This window comes from Gorilla gorilla, chromosome 19, assembly GCF_029281585.2.
Source record: "Gorilla gorilla gorilla isolate KB3781 chromosome 19, NHGRI_mGorGor1-v2.1_pri, whole genome shotgun sequence".
Taxonomy (NCBI): domain Eukaryota; kingdom Metazoa; phylum Chordata; class Mammalia; order Primates; family Hominidae; genus Gorilla; species Gorilla gorilla.
Window position 1 is genome coordinate 23497595 of NC_073243.2, and position 24088 is coordinate 23521682.

General features: G+C 46.8%; 1 protein-coding gene across 5 annotated transcripts; it reads right to left on the reverse strand.

The window, feature by feature from the left end:
• Positions 1 to 4326: 4326 nt before the first annotated feature.
• On the reverse strand, positions 4327 to 23905 carry KRBA2 (KRAB-A domain containing 2). Of its 5 annotated transcripts, XM_055367457.2 has the most exons (5): positions 23596 to 23851; positions 23060 to 23264; positions 19107 to 19314; positions 18542 to 19017; positions 4327 to 17616 (listed from the first exon to the last, which is right to left on the reverse strand). In XM_055367457.2, exons 4-5 carry the CDS (start codon positions 18630 to 18632, stop codon positions 16364 to 16366), a joined length of 1344 nt encoding a protein of 447 aa, XP_055223432.1. In that variant the 5' UTR covers positions 18633 to 19017; positions 19107 to 19314; positions 23060 to 23264; positions 23596 to 23851; the 3' UTR covers positions 4327 to 16363. The 5 variants fall into 5 exon arrangements, with proteins under 5 accessions (XP_055223432.1, XP_055223431.1, XP_055223433.1 ...); XM_055367456.2 differs by having other exon boundaries at positions 18542 to 18727; positions 18833 to 19314; positions 23060 to 23905; XM_055367458.2 differs by having other exon boundaries at positions 18542 to 19314; positions 23060 to 23902.
• Positions 23906 to 24088: the final 183 nt, after the last annotated feature.

Sequence of the window (24088 nt, forward strand, 5' to 3'; positions counted from 1 at the left end):
CACAGTTCTAGAATCCGGGAACTTTAAAGTCAAGGCACCAGCAGACTCAGTGTCTAGTGAGGGCTTGCTCTCTATTTCCAAGATGGTGCCTTCTTGTTGTGTTTTCACATGGCGGAAGAGAGGGAAGGGCCAAGCAAGTCTCTGAAGCCTTATTTTAAAAAATTAGGGCCAGGTGTGGTGGCTCATGCTTGTAATCCCAGCACTTTGGGAGGCCGGGGCAGGCAGATCACCTGACGTCAGGAGTTCGAGACCAGCCTGGCCAACATGGTGAAACCCCGTCTCTACTCCAACCCAGGCTGGAGTGCAATGGCACGATCTTGACTCACCACAAACTCCGCTTTCATGCGCGTCCGTGTGAAGAGACCACCAAACAGGCTTTGTGTGAGCAATAAAGCTGTTTATTTCACCTGGGTGCAGGTGGGCTGAGTCCGAAAAGAGAGTCAGCAAAGGGTGGTGGATTATCATTAGTTCTTATAGGTTTTGGGATAGGCGGTTAAGAAGTTAAAAGCAATGTTTTGCGGGCAGGGGTGGATCTCACAAAGTACATTCTCAAGGGTGGGGAAAATTACAAAGAACCTTCTTAAGGGTGGGGGAGATTACAAAGTACCTTCTTAAGGGTGGGGGAGATTACAAAGTACCTTCTTAAGGGTGGGGGAGATTACAAAGTACATTGATCAGTTAGGGTGGGGCAGGAACAAATCACAATGGTGGAATGTCATCAGTTAAGGCTATTTTTACTTCTTTTGTGGATCTTCAGTTACTTCAGGCCATCTGGACGTATACGTGCAAGTCACAGGGGATGCGATGGCTTGGCTTGGGCTCAGAGGCCTGACACCGCCTCCTGGTTCAAGTGATTCTCCTGCCTCAGCCTCCTGAGTAGCTGGGATTATAGGCATGTGCATAGGCATGTGCCACCACGCCCGGCTAATTTTGTATTTTTAGTAGAGACAGGGTTTCTCCATGTTGGTCAGGCTGGTCTTGAACTCCCGACCTCAGGTGATCCGCCCACGTTGGCCTCCCAAAGTGCTGGGATTACAGGCAGGAGCCACCGCGCCCAGCCTAGGATTGGGTATTCTTTCTTCCTTACCTATTTGGTGTGTTGTGTCAGCTTAGCTAAACTGCAACTATTTTCCAGAAGTCTCTTCCTGCAGTGTTTCAGGTTAGCTTGAGCCACAGAGATATTTGGTAGGAGATTTGGAAGTGGATGTGGAGCATTTAATTACTAGTGTTAATTCCCTGTGCCGCAGTAACGACATTCAAGGTGGTGACTGATCTGTCACCCTGGGTGCTGGAATGAGGAGACATGGAGAGGAGCCCACAGCAGATACTTGATGGATAGGTAGTGCTACGGACTAAACCGTTTCTCCCTGAAATTTATATGTTGAAGCCTTTACTCCCAATGTGGCTGTATTTGGAGATAGGGCTTTTTAGGAGGTAATTAGGGTGGGAGCCCTATCCGATAGGATTAGTGGTTCTTTATAAGAGACACCAGAACTGTTTCTTTCTCTCTGCAAACATGCACTGAAGAAAGGCCGTGTGAGGACATAGCTAGATGGCAGCTGTCTTTGAGCTAGGAAGGAAGCCCTCCCCAAAAACGGAATCAGCCAGAACCTGGATCTTTAATTTCTTGCCTCCAGAATTGTGAGAAAAATAATTCTGTTATTTAAGGCGCCCAGTCTATGGACTTTTGCAATGGCAGCCTGAGCAGACCAAGACACAAGGTGTGGGTGAGAATTTAACCTGGTTGTTGTAAGCATCTAGGATTTTAGGGTTGTTTATTGCCTTAGCATAACTGAGACTGTGCTGATGGACACAACTTCTTTGGCTAAAGGGAGGATAAAAATAGACTGAAACTAAAATTGTTCTGCTCTACAAAGACAACTCCCGATCTGCAGACCTCAATTTGAATTACAATCAGACAGCAAGGCTTGAAGAGGCTGGTAATATTCCATCAGAGAGAATATCAATAAATGTATGAAGTCTGAATAATGAAGGAAACATTTACAAACAAACCTGACAGAAGAAGAAGGGAGGCAGGGTGGTGGCTCACGCCTGGAAGCCCAGCACTTTGGGAATCCAAGGCAGGCAGATTGGTTGAGCTGAGGAATTCGAGATCAGCCTGGGAAACATGGTGAAACCCCGACTCTACAAAAAATACAAAAATTAGCCGGGCATGGTTGCACAGGCCTGTAGTCCCAGCTACAAGGGAGACTGAGGTGAGAGGAGTGCCTGAGCCCAGGAGGTCAAAGCTTCAGTGAGCCGAGATCGCACCACTGCACTCCAGCCTGGGTGCCAGAGTAAGACCCTGTCTGAAAACAAACAAACAAAAAAAAAAAAAAGAAAAAAAGAAAAAGAATGTAAAGATTTTAAGATATAGCACAATTATGCTTTTGATGATCATGTCTTCGTTCCTCAATATAGATTAGAATTTACAGTAGTTCCTTCACTATCTGGTATTTCCTTATTATCAGTAGTTCTCTCATTATCAAGAAATCCAAGATCAAGGTATCTGGTGGTTTTGCTTCGCTTTCCATGGTGTCAATTACCCGTGGTCAACTGGGGTCCAAAATTATTAAGCATGGCCAGGCACAGTGGCTCACGCCTATAATCCCAGCACTTTGGGAGGCCCAGGTGGGTGGATCACTTGAGGTCTGGAGTTCAAGATCAGCCTGGCCAACATGGTGAAACCCCGTTTCTACTAAAAATACAAAAATTAGCTGGGTGTGGTGGCGCATGCCTGTAGTCCCAGCTACTTGGGAGGCTGAGGCAGGAGAATTGCTTGAACTGGGGAGGCGGAGGTTGCAGTGAGCCGAGATCGCACCACTGCACTCCAGCCTGGCGACAGAGCGAGACTCTGTCTCACAAAAAAACAAAAACAAACAACATTCTTAGGTTTTATTAGTTTCCTAAAGTGACTGAGTGCTAAGCATATTGATTTTGATTTTCACAGCACTGGAGTAAGTAAACTTTTATCTTGAAAACAGCTTTTTTTTTTCTTTTAAAAATCTCTATTGTTGTTAGTTCAATAGTTTGTAGTCTCTGGCTGTAGCCAAGATTAGCCAGCCAGCTCTGAAACAGAGACATAGAAATAGGGTAAATAAAAACCAAGTGTTGGGCCGAGCCCAGCCATGGGGCAGGCTGAGGCAGGAGGATTGCTCGTGGCCAGTAGTTCAAGATCAGCCTGGACAACATAGTGAGACACTCAAGTGTCTCAAGAGTATGAAAAGACAAAGCACTCACTGGGACAAAATATTTGCAAAAGACATATCTGATAAAAGACTGTTTTCCACAGCAGGCAAAGAATTCTTAAAACTCAACTAACCAATTAAAAAATGTGCAAAATATTTAAAAATATGCAAAAGATCTACAGACATCTCGCCAGAGATGATATACATATGGCAAATAACCATATGAAAAGGTGTTCAACGTCATATGTTCTCAAGGGAATTGCAGATTAAAACAATGAGATACCTGCTGCATTTATTTGAATAGTTAAAATCCCAAATACTGACAACACCAAAAGCAAGTGATGATGTGGAATAACAGGAACTCTCATTCATTGTTGGTGGGAAGGCGAAATGGCCAGCAACATTGGAAGACAGTTTGGCAATTTCTTTTCTTTTTTTTTTTTTGGGACAGTGTCTCCCTCTGTTGCCCAGGCTGGAGTGCAGTGGCGCAATCTTAGCTCACTGCAGTCTCCGTCTCCCACGTTCAAGCAATTCTCCCACCTCGGCCTCCAAGTAGCTGGGATTACAAGGGCGTGCCACCATGCCCGGCTAATTTTTTTTTGCATGTTTAGTAGTGATGGGGTTTCACCACGTTGGCCTGGCTGGTCTTGAACTTCTGACCTCGGCCTCCCAAAGTGTTGGGATAACAGGCACAAGCCACCGTGCCCGGCCTGGTTTGGCAATTTCTTAAAAAACTAAACATACTTTTTTATTTTTTGAGATGGAGTCTCGCTTTGTTGCCCAGGCTGGACTGCAGTGGCACGATCTAGGCTCACTGTAAGCTCCACCTCCCGGGTTCACGCCATTCTCCTGTCTCAGCCTCCACAGTAGCTGGGACTACAGGCGCCCGCCACCACACCCGGCTAATTTTTTTGTGTATTTAGTAGAGACAGGGTTTCACTGTGTTAGCCAGGATGGTCTCGATCTCCTGACCTCGTGATCTGCCCACCTCAGCCTCCCAAAGTGCTGGGATTACAGGCGTGAGCCACCGCGCCCGGCCAAAACTAAACATACTCTTAAAATACGATCTCGTGATTGTTGTGCTCCTATTTACTCAAATGAACCAAAATCTGATGCCCACACAAAAACCACACACAAATCTTTATAGCAGCTTTATTCATAATTGCCGAAAATTAGGAGCAAGCAAGATACCCTTCAGTAGGTGAATGCATAAACTGTGGTATATCCATACAATGGAATATTACTCAGTGCAAAAAAGAAACGAACTATTCAAGCCACAAAAGACGTGGGGGAAACTTAAATACACATTGTGAAGTATAAGAAGGCAGTCTGAAAAAGGAACATACTATATCATTCCAACTATATAACATTTTGGAAAAGGCAGAACTATAGAGAGTAAAAAGATCAGTGGTTTCCAGGAGTTTGGGGCGTAGGAAGGGAGGGATGAATAGCTAGCTAGAGTACAGGGGAATTTTAGGGTAGTGCAACTATTCTGTATGATACTTTAATGGTAGCTACATGTAATTTTACATTTGTCAAAACCCATAGAATGAGCCAGGCATGGTGGCACATGCTGTAGTCTCAGCTACTTGGCAGGCTGAGGTGGAAGGATCACTTAGGCTCAGGAGCTTGAGGCTGAAGTAGACCATGACTGCGCCACTGCACTCCAGCCTGGGCAATAGAGTGAGACCCTGTCTCTAAACAAACAAACAAACAAACAAACAAACAAACACAATAGAATGCATAGCACAAAGAGTGAACCCTAATGTAAACTACAGATTTGCAGAGGCAGGAGAATCGCTTGAACCCGGGAGGTTGGAGGTTGCAGTGAGCCGAGATCACACCATTCCACTCCAGCCTGGTCAACAAGAGCGAAACTCCATCTCAAAAATAAAAATAAAATAAAAATAAAGTCCATTATTAAACAACAAAAAAGCACCCCAAAAACCAAGGGCCAAGAAAGAGGGAATATTATTTTTCTTTTCTTTTTTTTTTTTATGGAGACAGAGTCTCGCTCTGTTGCCCAGGCTGGAGTACAGTGGCGCAATCTCTGCAACCTCTGCCTCCCAGGTTGAAGCGATTCTCGTGCCTCAGCCTACTGAGTAGCCGGGGTTATAGATGCCCGCCACCTCGCCTGGCTAATTTTTGTATTTTTAGTAGAGACAGGGTTTCAGCATGTTGGCCAGGCTGGTCTTGAACTCCTGACCTCAAGTGATCCACTCGCCTCGGCCTCCCAAAGTGCTGGGATTACAGGCATGAGCCACCACACCTGGCCTAATTTTCTATAATGGAGAAAACACAAGGCTTATGATTTTTTGCTTCCACAAAGCATTTGGCAGAAATAGGCCAGGAATCCCTATTTTGTAGCCAGGGGAAAGGAAGAATTGTTCTCAGTAGGGGACCACTCTCTAGGGTGAAGCCTGGTCAGTGCCATAGAAACTGTCCTTGGTATTTCTGAGAATTCTGGTTCCATGCTTGGTTAACTGAGAAACTTGTCAGACACCATATTCTAGTGAGTGCCTGGAAGATACCTGTGAACAGAAGGGGAAACGACACAAGGCCTGGGGCTTTCAGGCAGCTTTTGGGATCTGCTACATAAAATGCCAGGACTTGAAGACAAGTGACTCTCACTCACATGAATACTGCCTTTGCAGGCCAAAGAGCAAACTGCCAAGTTACTGCCCTGTATTTCCATGTTCAAAGCTGTCTCTCCTCTTTGGTGGGACCTTGTCAATTCTCTTTTTGGACGTAATTGTAGACTTACAGAAAAGTTGCAGGAATGGTACAAAGAATTCCCACTCTTCACCCAGATTCCCCAAATGTTAACATTTTACTGCATTTTTTTTTTTTTTTGAGACGGAGTCTTGCTCTGTCACCAGGCTGGAGTGCAGTGGTGTGATCTTGGCTCACTGCAACCTCCGCCTCCTGGGTTCAAGCAATTCTCCTGCCTCAGCCTCCTGAGTAGCTGGGATTACAGGCGCGCGCCACCACGCCTGGCTGGTTTTTGTATTTTTGTAGAGACGGGGTTTCACCATGTTGGTTAGGCTGGTCTCGAACTTCTGACCTCATGATCTGCCCACCCTGGCCTCCCAAAGTGCTGGGATTACAGGCGTGAGCCACCGCACCCAGGTGCATTTGTTTTATATCTCTCTGTCCCTCTGTCCCTCCCTTCTCTCTCTCTCTCCACACACACACACACACACACACACCCACCCACACACACTCATTTTCCTGTACTATTTGATAATAAGTCGCCGACATAATGCTCTTTATCTCAAGATATTTCAACATCTATTTCCTAAAAACAAGGACATTCTCTTACATAACCACAGTACAATCCTCAAGATCAGGAAATTAACTTTGATACAATATTATACTCTTCAGACAATATTCACATTTTACCAACTGTCCCAATGATGCTCATTGTAATAAAAGAATATCCTGGATCATGCATCACATTTGGTTCCCACATCTCTAGCCTACTTTAACTGGAATAGCTCCTCAGTCTTTCTTTGTCTTTCTCAACATTGCCGTTTTTTAAAGAGTACAGGGCAATTATTTTGCTGAATGCCCCTCAATCTGGGTTTGTCTCTTGTCTCTTCATAATTAGATTCAAGTAGCGCATCTGTGGTAGAAATGACACAGAAATGTTCTCAGTGCATCCTATCAGGGCAGCAGTAGTTGTACATGTACTGGGGAGGTTAACTTTGATCACTGGGTTAAGGTGGTGTCTGCCAGGTCTCTGAGTGAGGATCCTGCTGATTATATTTCTCCCTGCAAGAAGTCCTCTAATACAAAGTAGGCAGGATGGAGAATGTTCAGCAGTGATCTGCAAATGGTCCTTGGAAACTTAGCTTGTGTGACTTCTCACTGAGCACTCCTTTACAGACTTACAAGTCTTTACTCTGTGCCTATTTTTCTGCATTTAGCAGTCTCTTTATTTGTTGGTACCACCAAAGGCCAGCATGATGCCTGGTACATACTTAGTGCTTATAAATGTCCAATGAATGAGTGAAACTGACAGGCTAGAGAAGGGGGTAGGTAAGGAGAGCTGGTCCAGGAAAAGCCCAGAATGACAGTGGATTTCAGAGAGGCTCTCTTCCTGATACAGAGGGCCCCTGCACCTACAGATGAAGAAGGGTGGCAGTTTCAGGTGTCTGGACTGGTTCTCTGCACCCCATTCAGGGCAGAAAGGCAGGGTTTCAGGACTGGGAGCCAGCTGTGTTATTACAGGTGACCTGGGTTCTGTGTTGAGCAAGATCCTAATGGTCCCTACATTTAAGGCAGCCATTTCCGGCATTTTGGCCATTGCATCAGGAGAAAGAGAGGCAAAAACAGAGGGGATGTCATTCAAAGAACAGTACACTGAATTGTGGGGGTAGAGTGGGGAGGAGGAAAGAGGCAAACATCTGGCCACTGAATGACTCACCAAAGTTAGGAGTGAGCCATCTGTGTGAATCCCAGAGGAAAGGCTCACAAGCACTCATCTGCTACGTACTCACCCTGTAATGTCGTGGGAAATGCATAAAAGTGAAAAGAACTCCTACGCCAAAGTTCCAGGTGTGGAAAAGTTATTCTGAGCAAGGAGCTAGTCAACAGAAAGGATGTAGCAATTCAGATTACATAGAACAATAAGATTTAACAAATTGAGACATGGGGAAGCAAAAAGCAAAATATCAGGACCAAATTTTAAATGGAAAAGGGAAACTCTAACTAGATCCAAACCAAAATGATAATAATAATGATAATAACAATGAAGAAAAGTAAACATAAGAAAAATATGATTCTAAAAGGCAAATCTCATATTAAAACGGAAAGGCAATTTGCTCAGGAAGCTCACATTTCCTGCCTTCTTTGTTTGCTTGGAAAACACAGTAGAGTCGCCCATCTGGGGTAATTAATTCTAGGGTAAAAATGTCAGAACCTGGGTAAACAAAGATTAGCACCATGATAAAAATAAGGAAGAACCAGGAACTAAAAAAGAAACCAAATTCAGTAAGTTCAAAGGGATAGAATTCTGAAGAAAATTCTGAAGATTCCAGGGAAGCTTGTTTTGCCATCATTAAATTTTTTGAATGAGAGTCCTGGGATAACTCTTGCTCTTTTATATTTCAAAGTATCTCAGGTTTCAAATCAATTTCTATAAAGCTTCCACAAAACAAATGGAAAGAAGAACTGTAAATCACAAACTAAAAAAAACAAGCAAAACAAAAAACCTTTCCCCCTTACAATTCAACAACCCAAAGTCACCAAGTTGAAGAAGGGTAAAGTAATTGCAGAGGTAACGGGCTCATGCAGTGATTGAACCTAACCTTGGCAAACCATACTTCAATGGTCTGTTGTACTAATGTCCAGAAAGCATGCAAAATAATTTGGAAGCAAGAATGTAAGTCTGAGCTTTTCGGTTGCCTCCCCCGCTGCCCTTCCTTCTCAGTGCTAATGACATTCCAACGCTTACTCTCAAAAAAACCACTGGTAATAGGGATCTCAGAAATATCAGAAGAAAACGTTCCTTCTACCCCTAGAGCTGCAGACAAGCAGATTCTATTCCACAATATAAGGCCAAAGCTAGTTCTGAAAAAGTGGGTAAATAGAGAACATTCACAAAAGCATTCATCTCTGTCTCCCATCTTCTCTCCATCTCAGAAGTGGGGACATGTGCCCTGGCAGGAAGCTCAGGCTGGGGTTCTAGAAGAGGTAGGAAGTACAAAAGTACAAGAGGACAGTCTTCACACTACACAGGGCAGAACTGAAAGAGAACTTTAAAACGAGTTGGTTCAATTGTCTGTCACCTTAGATGAGGAAGCCAAGTTCTGGAAAGAATAAGTGACTCTGGCAGTGCCTAGAGTAGCCGATGGCCTGAGTTTCTTCCTGCCACCCCACACAAAACAAGTGCAACCAGGAAATTCATGTGCCTAGACCTGATGCCTTAATTCCAAAGCTGCAAAGGTAGTTGGGACCATATGATAGTCCAACTTGGAAGCCAGGTTTAAGTTGTTATCCTGTGAGTGAGGAACCACTGCAGATTTTTTTTTTTTTACCCTGAAGGGCTGTGGTGCAATCGTAGCTCACTGCAGCCTTGACCTCCTGGGCTCAAGAGATCCTTCCACCTCAGCCACCCAAGTAGCTGGGCCTACAGTGTGAGCCACCAAACCTGACTAATACCATGCCTCACTATGTTGCCCAGGCTGGTGTCGAACCCTGTGGCTCAAGCAATCCTCCTGCCTCAGCCTCCCAAAGTGCTTGGATTACAGGCACGAGCCACTGCACCTGGCCCAGTGGAGATTCTTGAGCAGGGAAGATGGTTATAAGCATTGACCTTGGACTTGACACTTAGGTTTGAACCCTGGGCTAGTTATTACTTTCTGAGCTTTATTTCTTTCTTTATGAGAGGAAAATTAAGTCCTTAATACACCTATTTAAACTCATTTCTTCAGCTTCAACTGACTTTGTAGGACCGTAAGGATTACATAAGAAAATGAATTTAAGGCCAGGCGCGGTGGCTCACGCCTGTAATCCCAGCACTTTGGGAGGCCAAGGTGGGTGGTGGATCACGAGGTCAGGAGATCAAGACCGACCGTCCTGGCTAACATGGTGAAACCCCGTCTCTACTAAAAATACAAAATAGCCGGGCGTGTTGGCGGGTGCCTGTAGTTCCAGCTACTTGGGAGGCTGAGGCGGGAGAATGGTGTGAACCCGGGAGGTGGAGCTTGTAGTGAGCCAAGATTGTGCCACTGCACTCCAGCCTGGGCAACAGAGCAAGATTCCGTCTCAAAAAAAAAAAAAAAAAGAAAATGAATTTAAAGCTCAATACTAATACTGTAGGTAAATTAGTATTCAGTAGTGTTAACTATTATTCCAAGCAGAGCTTTACTTCTGGAAGATTCACTAGGTGGGTTGTCTCCAATCAACAAAGGTAACAAGGGCCTGTCCTGGGGGAATGGAGAGATGGTAACAGATTTAAGACATTTCAGAGTTAGCCTATCAGTTATGTACTGTTGCATAACAAACCACCTCTAAACTCGGTGGCTTGAAAGAACAACATTCATTTATTTTGCACATGACTCTGCAATTTGGCCAGGGCTTGTCTCTGTTCTATACAGTATTGAATGGACGATGAACTGGGGGCTGGGGAGCCTCCTTTTAAGATGGCTGACTCACATGGTTGGCAGGTTGGTTCTGTCTGTTGGCTAAGAGCTCAGCCAGGGCCGAGGGCCCAGGGCTTTGGCTCCTCTCAATGTGGGCCTCTCCACAGGCTGCCTGGGCTTCTTCACAACATGGTGACTGTGTTTCAAGAGTAACCATTCCAAGAGAGTGAGGTGGCATTTTTATAACAGCCTCAGAAGCCACATATTATTACTGTTTTGTACTAGACTGGTCAAGGCAAGAACAAATTTCTGCCTAAGTTCAAGGAGGGGTGATAAAAACTCCATCTCTTGATAGGAAAGTGCAAAGTTCTTGAAGAACATGTGTTACAGATATACTGTGGCATTGACATTTGGAAAATATAATCTGCCACTGGTAGGGATGACATGATTTAGCAAATTGGCTAGGGGCAGTGAGGGAGAATGATACACTGATGACTCTGGGTTGGGTGACCCATGGTGCCATTAATAGAACTAGTGGAATACAGAAGGAAGAATATGTTAGGGGAGATTATTGACTCTGAGAAGCCCATAGTAGTCAGAAGGCAGGAGCCTGGAAGAGGCATAAGTGAGTCTTACACAGAAAAGTCACAGCTAAAACTAAGACTAGAAGAAATGGCCAAGGATGAGAAAGAAAATCATAACAGATTTTTAGAAAACAATTTTTTTTTGAGAGGGAGTCTCACTCTGTTACCGAGGCTAGAGTGCAGTGGCACGATCTCAGCTCACTGCAACCTCCACCTCCTAGATTCAAGCAATTCTTGTGCCTCAGCCTCTTGAGTAGCTAGGATTACAGGCACCTGCCACCATGCCTAATTTTTGTATTTTTAGTAGAGATGCGGTTTCGCCATTTTGGCCAGGTTGGTCTCAAACTCCTGACTTCAGGTGATCCGTCCATCTTGGCTTCCAAAGTGCTGGGATTACAGGCATGAGCCACTGCACCTAGCCTACTTTCTGCTTTTTAAATGGCATTATTTTTCCATATCAGTATTTATTTTTATGTAGCCAGATGTATTAATATTTTTCTCCAAGATCACAAACGTCTTTTTTCATACATATATATATACATATATTTATTTATTTTTTTAGACAGATTCTTGCTCTGTTGCCCAGGCTGGAGTGCAGTGGTGCGATCTTGGTTCACTGCAACCTCTGCCTCCCGAGTTCAAGTGATTCTCCTGCCTCAGCCTCCTGAGTAGCTGGGATTACAGGCGCCTGCCACTACACCCAGCTAATTTTTGTATTTTTAGTAGAGACGGGGTTTTGCCAGGTTGGCCAGGCTGGTCTCGAACTCCTGACCTCAGGTGATCCACCCACCTTGGCCTCCCAAAGTGCTTGGATTACAGGCGTGAGCCACCGCACCCAGCCCCCCAATATTTTTATCATTATTTTTAAATGTTTAATGTTTAGGGGTCAGACTTCATTTTTGTCAAATGGACAGCCAATTGATCCAGCCCCATTAACTGAATAATACAACCCTTCCCACTGATTGAAATGCCACTTCTATCATAAGTTCCTAGAGATACACAGGTCTGTTGCTGGCCATTTTTCTTTTTCTTTTTTTTTTTTTTTGGAAACAGGGTCTCTGTCACCCGGGCTGCAGTGCGGTGATACGATCATGGCTCACTTTAACTTTGGCCTCCCAGGTTCAAGTGATCCTCCCACTTCAGCCTCCCAAGTAGCTGGGATTACAGGTACATGGCACCACGCCCCGCAGTGGCCTTTCTTCAGCAGTGGGCCACAGAAACGAATATACATGTGAGTGGCTGAGGGTGGCCACCTGGAGAGTGCCACATGCACTGCGTCTCCTCATTTGCTGCTGTGCAGAAATTGTGGACCCACTGTGGCCACATATGCCGAGTTCTCAAGAGGTGCTAGACATCCAGATTTTTATATGAACTCTCCAGTGTTTAAAGTGTTGGCAATTAATTAAAAAAAAAAAAATTTAAAATGCCGGGCACCATGGCTCACGTCTGTAATCTCAGCACTTTGGGAGGCCACGGTGGGTGGATCACCTGAGGTCAGGAGTTTGAAACCAACCTGGCCAAAATGACAAAACCCCGTCTCTACTAAAAATACAAAAATGAGCCAGGCGTGGTGGTGGGCACCTGTAATCCCAGCTACTCAGGAGGCTGAGGCAGAAGAATCACCTGAACCCGGGACGTGGAGGTTGTAGTGGGCCGAGATCACGCCATTGCACTTCAGCCTAGGCAACAAGAACGAAACTCTGTTTAGAAAAAAAAAAATTAAAAACATTATGTGGACAAAATACATTTGCAAGCTGAGACTAGCCTGTGGCACACCGGTTAGTGACCTCTATTCCACATGCTGAAATAATGCAGGCCAGACTGGGTCCAGGAATCCACCTCTAACTCTTTCCCACTGCCAACATTAAGATGCAAAAGAGGAAGAGTGATGTGGCAGCTCCTGGAAACCCAGGCATCTCTGGGAAAGCAAGCGGTGTTATGGCTCATGTGTCACCTTTTACCCACAGGAGTTGATGATGTGGTTCCCGGTATGCCAAGTAACTAGGAGGGAGGAGGTCAGCACTGGGGAGGGGAAGGTAATGTCCTCAGTCAAAGTTGGACCTCCCAGACCTGTTAGGCAGAGTTACAAAGAAAGACAATGGGTTGGAAGGAGGATGGAAACTGAGGTGCTGGCCAAGAACATAGCAAGATTTTGGCCCCCCAAAACAAGCTGGAAAGTGATGTCACTTCCTATGTAATAATAATGCGGCTTCCGTGGAAACCTTCCAACTTAACACTGCAGAATCTGAAAAGAAATGGCAATGAGCAGGGGTCTCCCACCCTCACGTGGAGGACAGGGTCCGCAAAGATGAGTCACATTGTAGAACTTCACTATTCAGAGAAAGCCCCTTCACATGCAGAATCTCGCTGGTCTCTCAGGACAATCCTGTGAGGTAGGCAGCACCAGGGGTGTTACTGCCCCTTACAGAAGAGGGAACTGGCATTAGAGATGATCAGAATGGGTCTTAGATGGCTCTGGGATGTGCAGGAAGGACACTTGTATAAAGACTAAAAGACTGGCCGGGCGCAGTGGCTCATGCCTGTAATCCCAGCACTTTTGGGAGGCCAAGACAGGCGGATCATGAGGTCAGGCATTCGAGACCAGCCTGGACAACATAGTGAAACCCCGTCTCTACTAAAAATACAAAAAATTAGCCGGGCGTGGTTGGCGGGCGCCTGTAATCCCAGCTACTTGGGAGGCTGAGGCAGGAGAATCGCTTTAACCTGGAAGGTGGAGGTTGCAGTGAGCCAAGATTGTGCCACTGCACTCCAGCCCGGGTGACAGTGCGAGACTCCATCTCAAAAAAAAAAAATAATAAAATAAAAATAAAAGACTGCAGGCCCTTTCTCCTTCCCCATGCCCATTTCTGTAGAATCATTTATTCATTAAATTCACTGAACACCTTCCATGGGCTGGGCACTCTTAGGCATTGGGAACATAGGAGTACACAGGTCCTGGGCACTGTCCTCCCTTGTGGCTGGGTCAGTCATCCTTACTCTGAATTGTGGCCCAGACTGGCCTTGCCCTACTCCTCTCTAGGTAGAGCAGTGATCTCAGGCCAACTCTTGCATTTTGTTCCAGAAACCTTGATTATTTCCCTGACTATTGGTCACTTCCCGAAATGCACTGAACTGTGCCAGGAATAGGATATGTTTTTAAGTGCTTGAGACACAGACAAGTGGCAGACGCATACCCAAATTCCAACCATACTTTACTTCTGACCTAATTTTAATATATGTTTCATGCAGTTACACAATTATCTGTGCATAATGCTCTGAGAAAAGGGATGGCACATACAGTTTCTCCTGAAGCGGGAAACAGAGCCCAGTTGGTAAGGTGGCCAGTCTCTAGGGCATCTTAGATGAATCTTGTTTCTTCCTATTACTTTTCCTTCATCTACTTTTTTTTTTTTCTGAGATAGAGCCTTGCTCTGTCGCCCAGGCTGGAGGGTAGTGGCATGATCTCGGCTCACTGCAACCTCTGCCTCCTAGGTTCAAGGGATCTTCCTACCTCAGGCTCCTGAGTAGCCAGGATTACAGATGCATGCCACCGTGCCCGGCTAATACTTTGCATTTTTGTAGAGACGGGGTTTCACCATGTTGGCCAGGCGGGTCTCGAACCCCTGACCTCAAGTGATCGGCCGCTTAAGCCTCCAAAGTGCTGGGATTACAGGCATGAGCCACCGTGCCCAGCCTTCCTTCATCTACTTATTTTCCTGTGATGCCTCCATGTTTTAGAGTATGTGTCTGAGGGGCAGGAATATGTATTAGCTATATCTAGGGCAGTCCCACCAGCTTTACATTCTTGAGACCTCATCCATCAGTTCTTGTTTTGCAGACATATACTTCTATTGACTATAATGAGAAGTGTGTCTCTTAAAAATGTAAGTCTGGCCGCGCGTGGTGGCTCACGCCTGTAATCCCAGCACTTTGGGAGGCAGAGGCAGGTGGATCACGAGGTCAGGAGATCGAGACCATCCTGGCTAACACGGTGAAACCCCGTCTCTACTAAAAATACAAAAATTAGCTGGGTTTGTGGGGGTGTGTGCCTGTAGTCCCAGCTACTCAGGAGGCTGAGGCAGGAGAATCGCTTGAACCTGGGAGGCGGAGGCTGCAGTGAGCCCAGATCATGCCACTGCACTCCAACCTGGGCGACAGAGTGAGACTCTGTCTCCAAAAAAAAAAAATTAGCCAGGTGTGGCAGTGCACGCCTGTAGTCCCAGCTACTGGGGAGGCTGAGGCAGAATTGCTTGAACTGGGGAGGCGGAGGCTGCAGTGAGCCCAGATTGTGCCACTGCACTCCAGCCTCAGTGACAGAGCGAGACCCTGTCTCAAAAAAAAAAAAAAAAGTCCTGGTTGGGTGTGGTGGCGTGTGCCTGTAATCCTAGCACTTTGGGAGGCCAATCCCTTGGGCCCAGGAGTTTGAGACCAGCCTGGGCAATATAAGGAGACCCTGTCTGTAAAAAAATGAAATAAAATAAAAAAAAAAAAGGTTCAAGTTCAGGTCCCCAGTACCTGTGAATGTCACCTTACTTGGAAAGAGTATTTGCTGATCTAATTAAGGTAAGGATCTCGAGATGAGATCGTCCTCATTAGAGTGAGCCCTAAATCCAGTGACATGGATTTGGTGTCTAGTGATGTCTTTACAAGAGACAGGAAAGAATACACACAAGGTATTCCTGTGTATCTCAAGTCAAGTTGTACATGGTAGTCCTTGCTTAATAAGGGAAAAGTTCGGGTCTGTGTATTTATTCTTAGGGCTGCCATAAAAAATTATGGCCTTCTCAGGGGAGAAGGCCACATGAAGATAGAAGCAGAGACTGGGCTTACACTGTCACAAGCCAAGGAATGCCAAGGATTGCCGATGGCCACTAGAGAAAGGAGAAAGGCATGGAATGGATTCTCCCCCAGAGCCTCCAGAAAGAACCTACCTTACTAACACTTCAATTTCAGACTTTGGGCCTCCAGAACTGTGAGACTCAATTTCTGTTAAGTCACCTACATGGTGGTAATTTTTTTTTTTTTGAGACAGAGTCTTGCTTTGTCACCAGGCTGGAGTGCAGTGGCATGGTCTCGGCTCACTGCAACCTCTGCCTCCTGGGTTCAAGTGATTCTCCTGCCTCAGCCTCCTGGTTAGCTGGGATTACAGGCACACAGCTCCAAGCCTGGCTAATTTCTATATTTTCAGTAGAGACAGGGTTTCATCGTGTTGGCCAGGCTAGTCTTGAACTCCTGATCTCAAGTGACCCGCCCACCTCAGCCTCCCAAAGTGCTGGGATTACCGGCATGAGCCCTGCGCCCGGCCAGGTTGTGGTAATTTTTTATGGCAGCCCTAAGAATAAATACACAGACCCGAACTTTTGTCTTTTTGAGCAAGGACTGCCATGTACAACTTGACCTGAGAGTGCAGCCTTCAATCTTTTCCTCTGGGGCCTCTGGCAACAGTTCTCAGATGACTATGCTCAGAGAGACACCTGTGACTGTCCACCCAGCAGCCATCTGTTCACCAGCAGAGGAGACCGGAAGTCCCTTGTGAGGTGCTGGGTTCTGAAGCTTCAGGAGTGGGATCCATGTCATCGTCCATATCAGATCTGTCTGCTCCAATCTCAGCCCTTTCTTCCTGCCTGATCCAAAGGCTATTTTCTAGCTGTTCTTCAGCAATTTCTAGCTCTTCTTCCGTTTGTAAAGTAGCCACAGTTTCCCGGGGCAAGTTTGAGGAATATAGCCCAAATTTGGCTTTACAACCAAACATTGCCTCAAATGGACTTTGCTGCAAGGAAACGTCGAAAGCCTGATTCCTCACCATCTGCATGAATCGGAGGCCTTTGGCCCAGTGACATGAGTGGTTACTCTGCATCCAGGTACTTATCATGTTCTTTACATCACGGCTTGCTCCTTCCAGGGAGCCCTGGCTTTGGCCAGGGTGGTACTTACCAGATACAATCTTTAGGTCTGGCCACAACTCATTGAGCTCATGAACAACCTGGTTTGTGAACTCAACACCACTGTCAGAGTCTAACACACTGGGTGTACCAAGAATTGTGAAAATATCTAACAAGACATTGACCACCTCATGGGCCTGTTTGGTTCTTAATGGCCGTAAAATAATAAACTTGGTTGAGTGATCCTGGTAGTATAAAATGAACTTGAACTCACCATCGGCACTTGACTGCATGTCAAGTATTTCAACTTGGCATGTGGAGTCTATGTCCTTAAAAGTCATGGGCTTTGGTGCAAGGCCTCTCTTGGGTACTGGGTTCTTCTGGTGGCACTGTTTACACAGAGTCAGATATAAGACAATAACTTCTTTGGTGACATTCCCATATTTTCCTTGCAGCTCCTTGAGCATGCGTGTCCGCCCACCATGTCCAATACTGAGATGTGTATCATGAAGAATATCAAACAACTCTTCCTTATGTACATAATACCGTATTCGATCACGTTCTCCATGAGTAGCCTCTATCAGTTTCTCTGTGCCCTGTACAGAGATCACATCATATTTTGCTGCACGGCGATAATCACGTGATGACTTCTTCCCTTTTTCTTTAGCTTCTTTAACTTCCTTTATTGTTTGAAAGTACTTTTCTTTGGAAAATACCTTGCTGTTGTAACTTTTGCTTTCTACTAACTTTGTTACACTCATAAGAAACTTTTCTCTCATGTTGCTTATCTCCATTTCCATTTCACTTGCATTTGAAACCCCAGGTGGATCATTTCCAGCTCTCTGAGGCATCATGGAGAACTGTAGGAAGGATCCTAAGAAAGGAAGAAAAGAGAACAAAGTTAAATTCACTGACACTCCCACCTGGAAGACTTTCCCTCTAAAGTTCCTCATCAATTCTTTCATCTAATTTTTGAAGATGATTATATGGAAGAATGATAATAGAATAATAGTTAAAAAGCAACTAGAAAGCCAACTAGCACCATCCAAAAACCAGAGCATAGCAACAGAATTTGACATCAGTAAAGATCACAAATATGTAGAGGTTTTAGACTTTAGGCAAACAGCAAAAACAATGAAGTCATTAGCTTATAGCAAGAAACCTAATCAACTGGTTTTTATTAATTGAATAGGAGAGAGGATAAACAGAAACTCCTAAGGCAGTAGGCTAAAATCTTACCCTCAGTACCCTTTAAAATAATATAAATGGGAGAACGTTGCTAAAAGGTACCACATAATAACAGCAAACTCTTAAACTGAAATTTGTACCAGGGATTGCTTCTGAGCCTTCCCATGATCAACAGAAACAATTTCTTGGCCAAGCACAGTGGCTCACGCCTGTAATCCCAGCACTTTGGGAGGGCGAGGTGGGCGGATCACTTGAGGTCAGGAGTTCAAGACCAGCCTGGCCAACAGGGTGAAACCCCATCTCTACTAAGAATACAAAATTTAGCCAGGTGTACTGGCAGGAGCCTGTAATCCCAGCTACTCGGGAGACTGAGGCAGGGAGAACTGCCTGAACCTGGAAGGTGGAGGTTGCAGTGAGCCGAGATTACACCACTGCACTCCAGCCTGGGCGACAAAGCGAGACTGTTTAAAAAAAAATTTTTTTTTCTTATGGCTGAAGAGTCTGTCCTTATCTTGGGGAATCTAGAAGAAAGCTGTGGGGATATTTTTAAATGATGGTTTCCCCTTGACAATTGTCCACAAGATTAATAAAGGAAGATTCTGAGCCCTTACCCTGTGGGACCGTGTTCTCATAACTGTCCAGCATTGTGTCTCTGTAGCAATCCTTTTGAGAGCCTTCTAAATAATTCCAATCTTTGGTCATATTTTCAAATGCTGTTGCTTCCTGAAACAACACTGGCTGCTGCCACAGGGACCATACAGTCTTGGGGCCTGGGCTAAAGAGAAGCTTCAGCAGGACTGGGGAAGAGACAAGAGAGGGCACCAGGAATGAAGGCGTGCAGCATAAAGGACTCTGAAAGCGAGTCAGGTGAATAAATGGAAGAAATAAGAAATAGGTCTCACATCCAACAAGATGAGTACAGCTTCATGGATGAGGGAAAGGAGTTTTGCTTTCCTAGGAGGTCTGTTGGTCTGGCCAGTTTTGACGCTGCCAGAGCTGTAGCCCATGTATTAATCTTTCCAGAATAAAGCAGAGTCCAAGTGAACTTGGGCGCAGGCTTGATGACTCCTAACAGGGGTGGCAGGATCTGTTTCCAATGGAAATATTATGTCTGTGTACATAAAGATATGTCAGGAGATTATCCTGCAGAAAAGAGATACCCCAAATAGAGTCTACCTGCCACTATGATCAGATAATTCCTTAGGGAGAGAACTTGATACTCAGTTGTCTAAACTGGGATTCCTTCGTCAGAACAGCCGTAAGACAGGATGGTGGTGAGGCCAGGGGAGTTCACATGAGGACTGCAGGAATTCCAGCAAGCTTAGGAAAACTGGATCCCGAGATCCCAGCTGTCAGATGCAGAGCGGAGGGGCAGGGCAGAATCCTGAGAAGCAGAGAAAGATGGAAACTTTTAAAGGCTCTGAGCAAGAGTCTCAGTTAAGTGGGGCCTGCTTCCAGGTCCTGAAGGTCCTTCACTAAAAGGGCTTCAAACTCCCTTCCTCAGCATTGCTAGTTAATCATGAATATTCCTGATTCTAAGACATCACTGATTGTAGATCACTAACTTAATAACAACTTTCTTTTGAGAGGAAAAACAGTGTGTATTAAATGAATGTATTGATAAGACACATCCAAAATTTAAAATGTGAAAAAGATGCATTTTCATTCTTTTTCTTTTTTTGTATTTTTTTTATAGAGATGGGGTTTTGCCATGTTGCAAAAAACCCAGGCCGGTCTCGAACTCCTGGGCTCTAGTGATCCACCTGCCTCAGCCTCCCAAAGTGAGGTTTTGCCATGCTGGCCAGGCTGGTCCTCGAACTTCTAGCCTCAAGTGATCTGCTCGTTTTGGCCTCCCAAAGTGTTGGAATTACAGGTGTGAGCCAGCACACCCAGCCGGTCCTACTAGTTCTAACAGACTTGAAACCACGAGGTATTCAATGGAATCCAGAAAAAGTACCTTCCATATTCCTTTCTGAAACCAGCATCTCTCAGAACCTGAGTGCTGTGTTGGTTGTTATTTGAGTCCCTTTAGGGGACCGCAAAGGAAGGAAAAGCCTCATCTTCATTCTATAAAATAATGAAGGCAACTGGGCATGGTGGCTCATGCCTGCAATCCTAACATTTTGGTAGGCCAAGGTGAGAGGATTGCTTGAGGCCAGGAGTTCAAGACCAACCTATTCAACATAGTGAGACCCTGTCTCTAAAAATAAAAAAAAAGAGAGAAAAAAGAATGAAGGCAACAGGCTAGAAACAATTTATAATCAAAAGATGTAGAATCTCAGTCTTCAGTAGAGGTACAGTCCTTACTATACCATGAAATTCTACAGTAGAGTCCAGGGTCTACAATTGTCTAATAGACCTATTTTGGTTGGTCCATCTAGTGATTTTAAAAAATTTGTCTCCCTCTCCCTCTCTCCGTCTCCGTCTCCACAGTCTCCCTCTCCCTCTCTCTCCACAGTCTCCCTCTCCCTCTCTCTCCACAGTCTCCCTCTGATGCTGAGCCGAGGCTGGACTGTGCTGCCGCCATCTCGGCTCACTGCAACCTCCCTGCCTGATTCTCCCGCCTCAGCCTGCCGAGTGCCTGGGATTGCCCGCACGCACCGCCACGCCTGACTGGTTTTTGTATTTTTTGGTGGAGACTGGGTTTCGCCGTGTTGGCCGGGCTGGTCTCCAGCTCCTGACCGCGAGTGATCTGCCTGCCTCGGCCTCCCGAGGTGCTGGGATTGCAGACAGAGTCTCGCTCACTCAGTGCTCCACGTTGCCCAGGCTGGAGTGCAGTGGCGTGATCTCGGCTCGCTACAACCTCCACCTCCCAGCTGCCTGCCTTGGCCTCCCAAAGTGCCGAGATTGCAGCCTCTGCCCGGCCGCCACCCCGTCTGGGAAGTGAGGAGCGTCTCTGCCTGGCCGCCCATCGTCTGGGATGTGAGGAGCCCCTCTGCCCGGCCGCCCAGTCTGGGAAGCGAGGAGCCTCTTCCTGGCCGCCATCCCGTCTGGGAAGTGAGGAGCGTCTCTGCCCAGCCGCCCATCGTCTGAGATGTGGGGAGCGCCTCTGCCCCGCCGCGACCCCGTCTGGGAACTGAGGAGTGTCTCTGGCCGACTGCCACCCCGTCTGGGAGGTGAGGAGTGTCTCTGCCCGGCCGCCCCGTCTGAGAAGTGAGGAGCCCCTCCGCCCGGCAGCCGCCCCGTCCAGGAGGTGGGGGGCAGCCCCCGCCCGGCCAGCTGCCCCATCCGGGAGGGAGGTGGGGGGCAGTCCCCGCCCGGCCAGACGCCCCATCCGGGAGGGAGGTGGGGGGCAGCCACCGGCCGGCAGGCTGCCCCGTCTGGGAAGTGAGGAGCCCCTCTGCCGGGCCGCCACCCCGTCTGGGAGGTGTACCCAACAGCTCATTGAGAACGGGCCATGGTAACGATGGCGGTTGTGTCGAATAGAAAAGGGGGAAATGTGGGGAAAAGAAAGAGAAATCAGATTGTTACTGTGTCTGTGTAGAAAGAAGTACACATAGGAGACTCCATTTTGTTCTGTACTAAGAAAAATTCTTCTGCCTTGGGATGCTATTAATCTATAACCTTACCCCCAACCCCGTGCTCTCTGAAACATGTGCTGTGTCCACTCAGGGTTAAATGGATTAAGGGCGGTGCAAGATGTGCTTTGTTAAACAGATGCTTGAAGGCAGCATGCTCGTTAAGAGTCATCACCACTCCCTAATCTCAAGTACCCAGGGACACAAACACTGCGGAAGGCCGCAGGGTCCTCTGCCTAGGAAAACCAGAGACCCTTGTTCACAAGTTTATCTGCTGACCTTCCCTCCACTATTGTCCTATGACCCTGCCAAATCCCCCTCTCTGAGAAACACCCAAGAATGATCAATAAATACTAAAAAAAAAAAAAAAAAAAAAAATTGAATTATTCGGCCGGGCGTGGGGGGCTCACACCTGTAACCCCAGCACTTTAGGAGGCGGAGGTGGGCGGATTACAAGGTCAGGAAATCGAGACCATCCTGGCTAACACGGTGAAATCCCGTCTCTACCAAAAATACAAAAAATTAGCTGGGCATGGTGGCGAGCGCCTGTAGTCCCAGGAGGCTGAGGCAGGAGCATGACATGAACCCGGGAGGTGGAGCTTGCAGTGAGCCGAGATCATGCCACCGCACTCCAGCCTGGGCGACAGAGCCAGACTCTGTCACAAAAAAAAAAAAAAAAAAAAATTCAATGTTTCACCTATATTTACGGATTGGGAGATTTCACATAAAAATCTTGATTTCTTTCTTTCTTTTTTGAGACAGAGTTTTGCTTTGTCATCCAGGCTGGAGTGCAGTGGCGCGATCCCAGCTCACTGCAAGCTCCGCCTCCCGGGTTCACGCCATTCTCCTGCCTCAGCCTCCCAAGTAGCTGGGACAACAGGCGCCCGCCATCGCACCTGGTTAATTTTTTGTATTTTTACTAGAGACGGGGTTTCACCGTGTTAGCCAGGATGGTCTCGATCTCCTGACCTCGTGATCCACCCGCCTCTGCCTCCCAAAGTGCTGGGATTACAGGCTTGAGCCACTGCGCCCAGCCTCGATTTCTGGCTTTCTTGAAAAGGCAACATTCTGGCTGCACTGGCGGCATTGCTGCCTGGCAATAGCTGGCTGTGATGGAGAGGCGGCATCTTTGGATCAAGCTTGTCCAACCTGTGGCCTGTGGGCCGCATGCAGCCCAGGACGTCAGGACCTACTAACCTATTCATCTTACTTGCCCACTCCTGCAGATTTCTAAGCTTTCAATATCTTTTTTCTTTCATTTTTTTTTTTTTTGAGAGGGTAGGGTCTCACTTTGTCACCCAGGCTGGAGTACAGTGGCATGATCACGGCTCCCAGGGTCAAGGCATCCTCCTACCGCAGCCTCCCAAGTAGCTGAGACTACAGGCATGCGTCACCAGGCCCAGCTAATTTTTTCTTTTCTTTTTTTTTTGTAGAGACGGGGTCTCATTATGTTGCCCGAGGCTTCAGTATCTTTTCCAAAGCAACATGAAAGAAATGTGACCGTAAATCAATCAGCTTCTTGGTGTGATCTATGTGACGGCTAGGTGATAAACGAGTTGGTCAGAGAAAACTGGAAATATTTCCAAAGCCATGTTTACTCCCTTCACCCACCTGTGAGTCTTTGCCTTGGCTGTTTCCGACTCGGAATGTCCTCGCGTTGATCCTCCCAATCACAGCCAGCTGAAACCAGCCTCCTTCCTGACGTATTCAGTAACTTCAGCTGATTGCTATCTCTCCTTCATCTCAACAACCTGTACCACACTCACTGGAGCACTTGGCTTTGCATCTTTAGTCGACCAGTTCAGATGTATACAACCTATAAGGTAGGGACGGAGGCTTCTACCTGCCTGTACCCCCTTTGGAGGGCCCACGAATACAGAGCTGAGCACAAAAGATGTTTAAAGGACATTTTGTCAAAATTGTCGCTTACAGGTAGGTCGTTATTAGCAAGGTAGAGCAGTGGTACGGCCGAGTCTACGCTTGGGAATTCATTTGCTGACTCTTATCATTTACTGACTAAAGCAAAGTTACTGAGGCCTCAGTTTCCTCATCTACAACCCGGGGAGATGACCAGTACCCATCACAATCGATTGCTATGAAGATTCAATGATAATGCAGATAAGGCACTTAATACAGTGTCCCCTCACCGTCCACACCACACGGGCACGCCCGCTTATTCCTGAGGACCGGGCTGGGATGTCGCCTCCTTTGTGTAGCCTTCCTACCCTGACTTCGCAGACTGCTCCCACCGCCTGGATCCATGCCCGTCCACCCGCCAGCTCAGGGCTGAACGGCTGAGGCGGGCGCGCGGTGGAGAAAAGAGCCGCAGACTGAGGAAGGTCGGGAAGGAGAAAGGGACACACCAGACGCGGCGTCTGAATCCCCCTCCACCCAGACGCCCCCGAGCAGCGCCTCCGCCCCACCTCCCGCCCGCTCCGCCGGAAGCCGGTCAGCGCCAGCCGGAAGCCCCGCCCCCTAGAGGCACCGCGGATAGGAGGAGCTCCCGCTCTTCGCTCAGCAGACCGCACTGCGGACACCGTGCAGCGCTGTTCACCCAGATGCCAGCTGTGACCTTGGCTAAGCCAGTGACTTAACTCGGGCCCGTTCCCCATTCCCACGTTGTTGCCAAGTCTCCAGCCT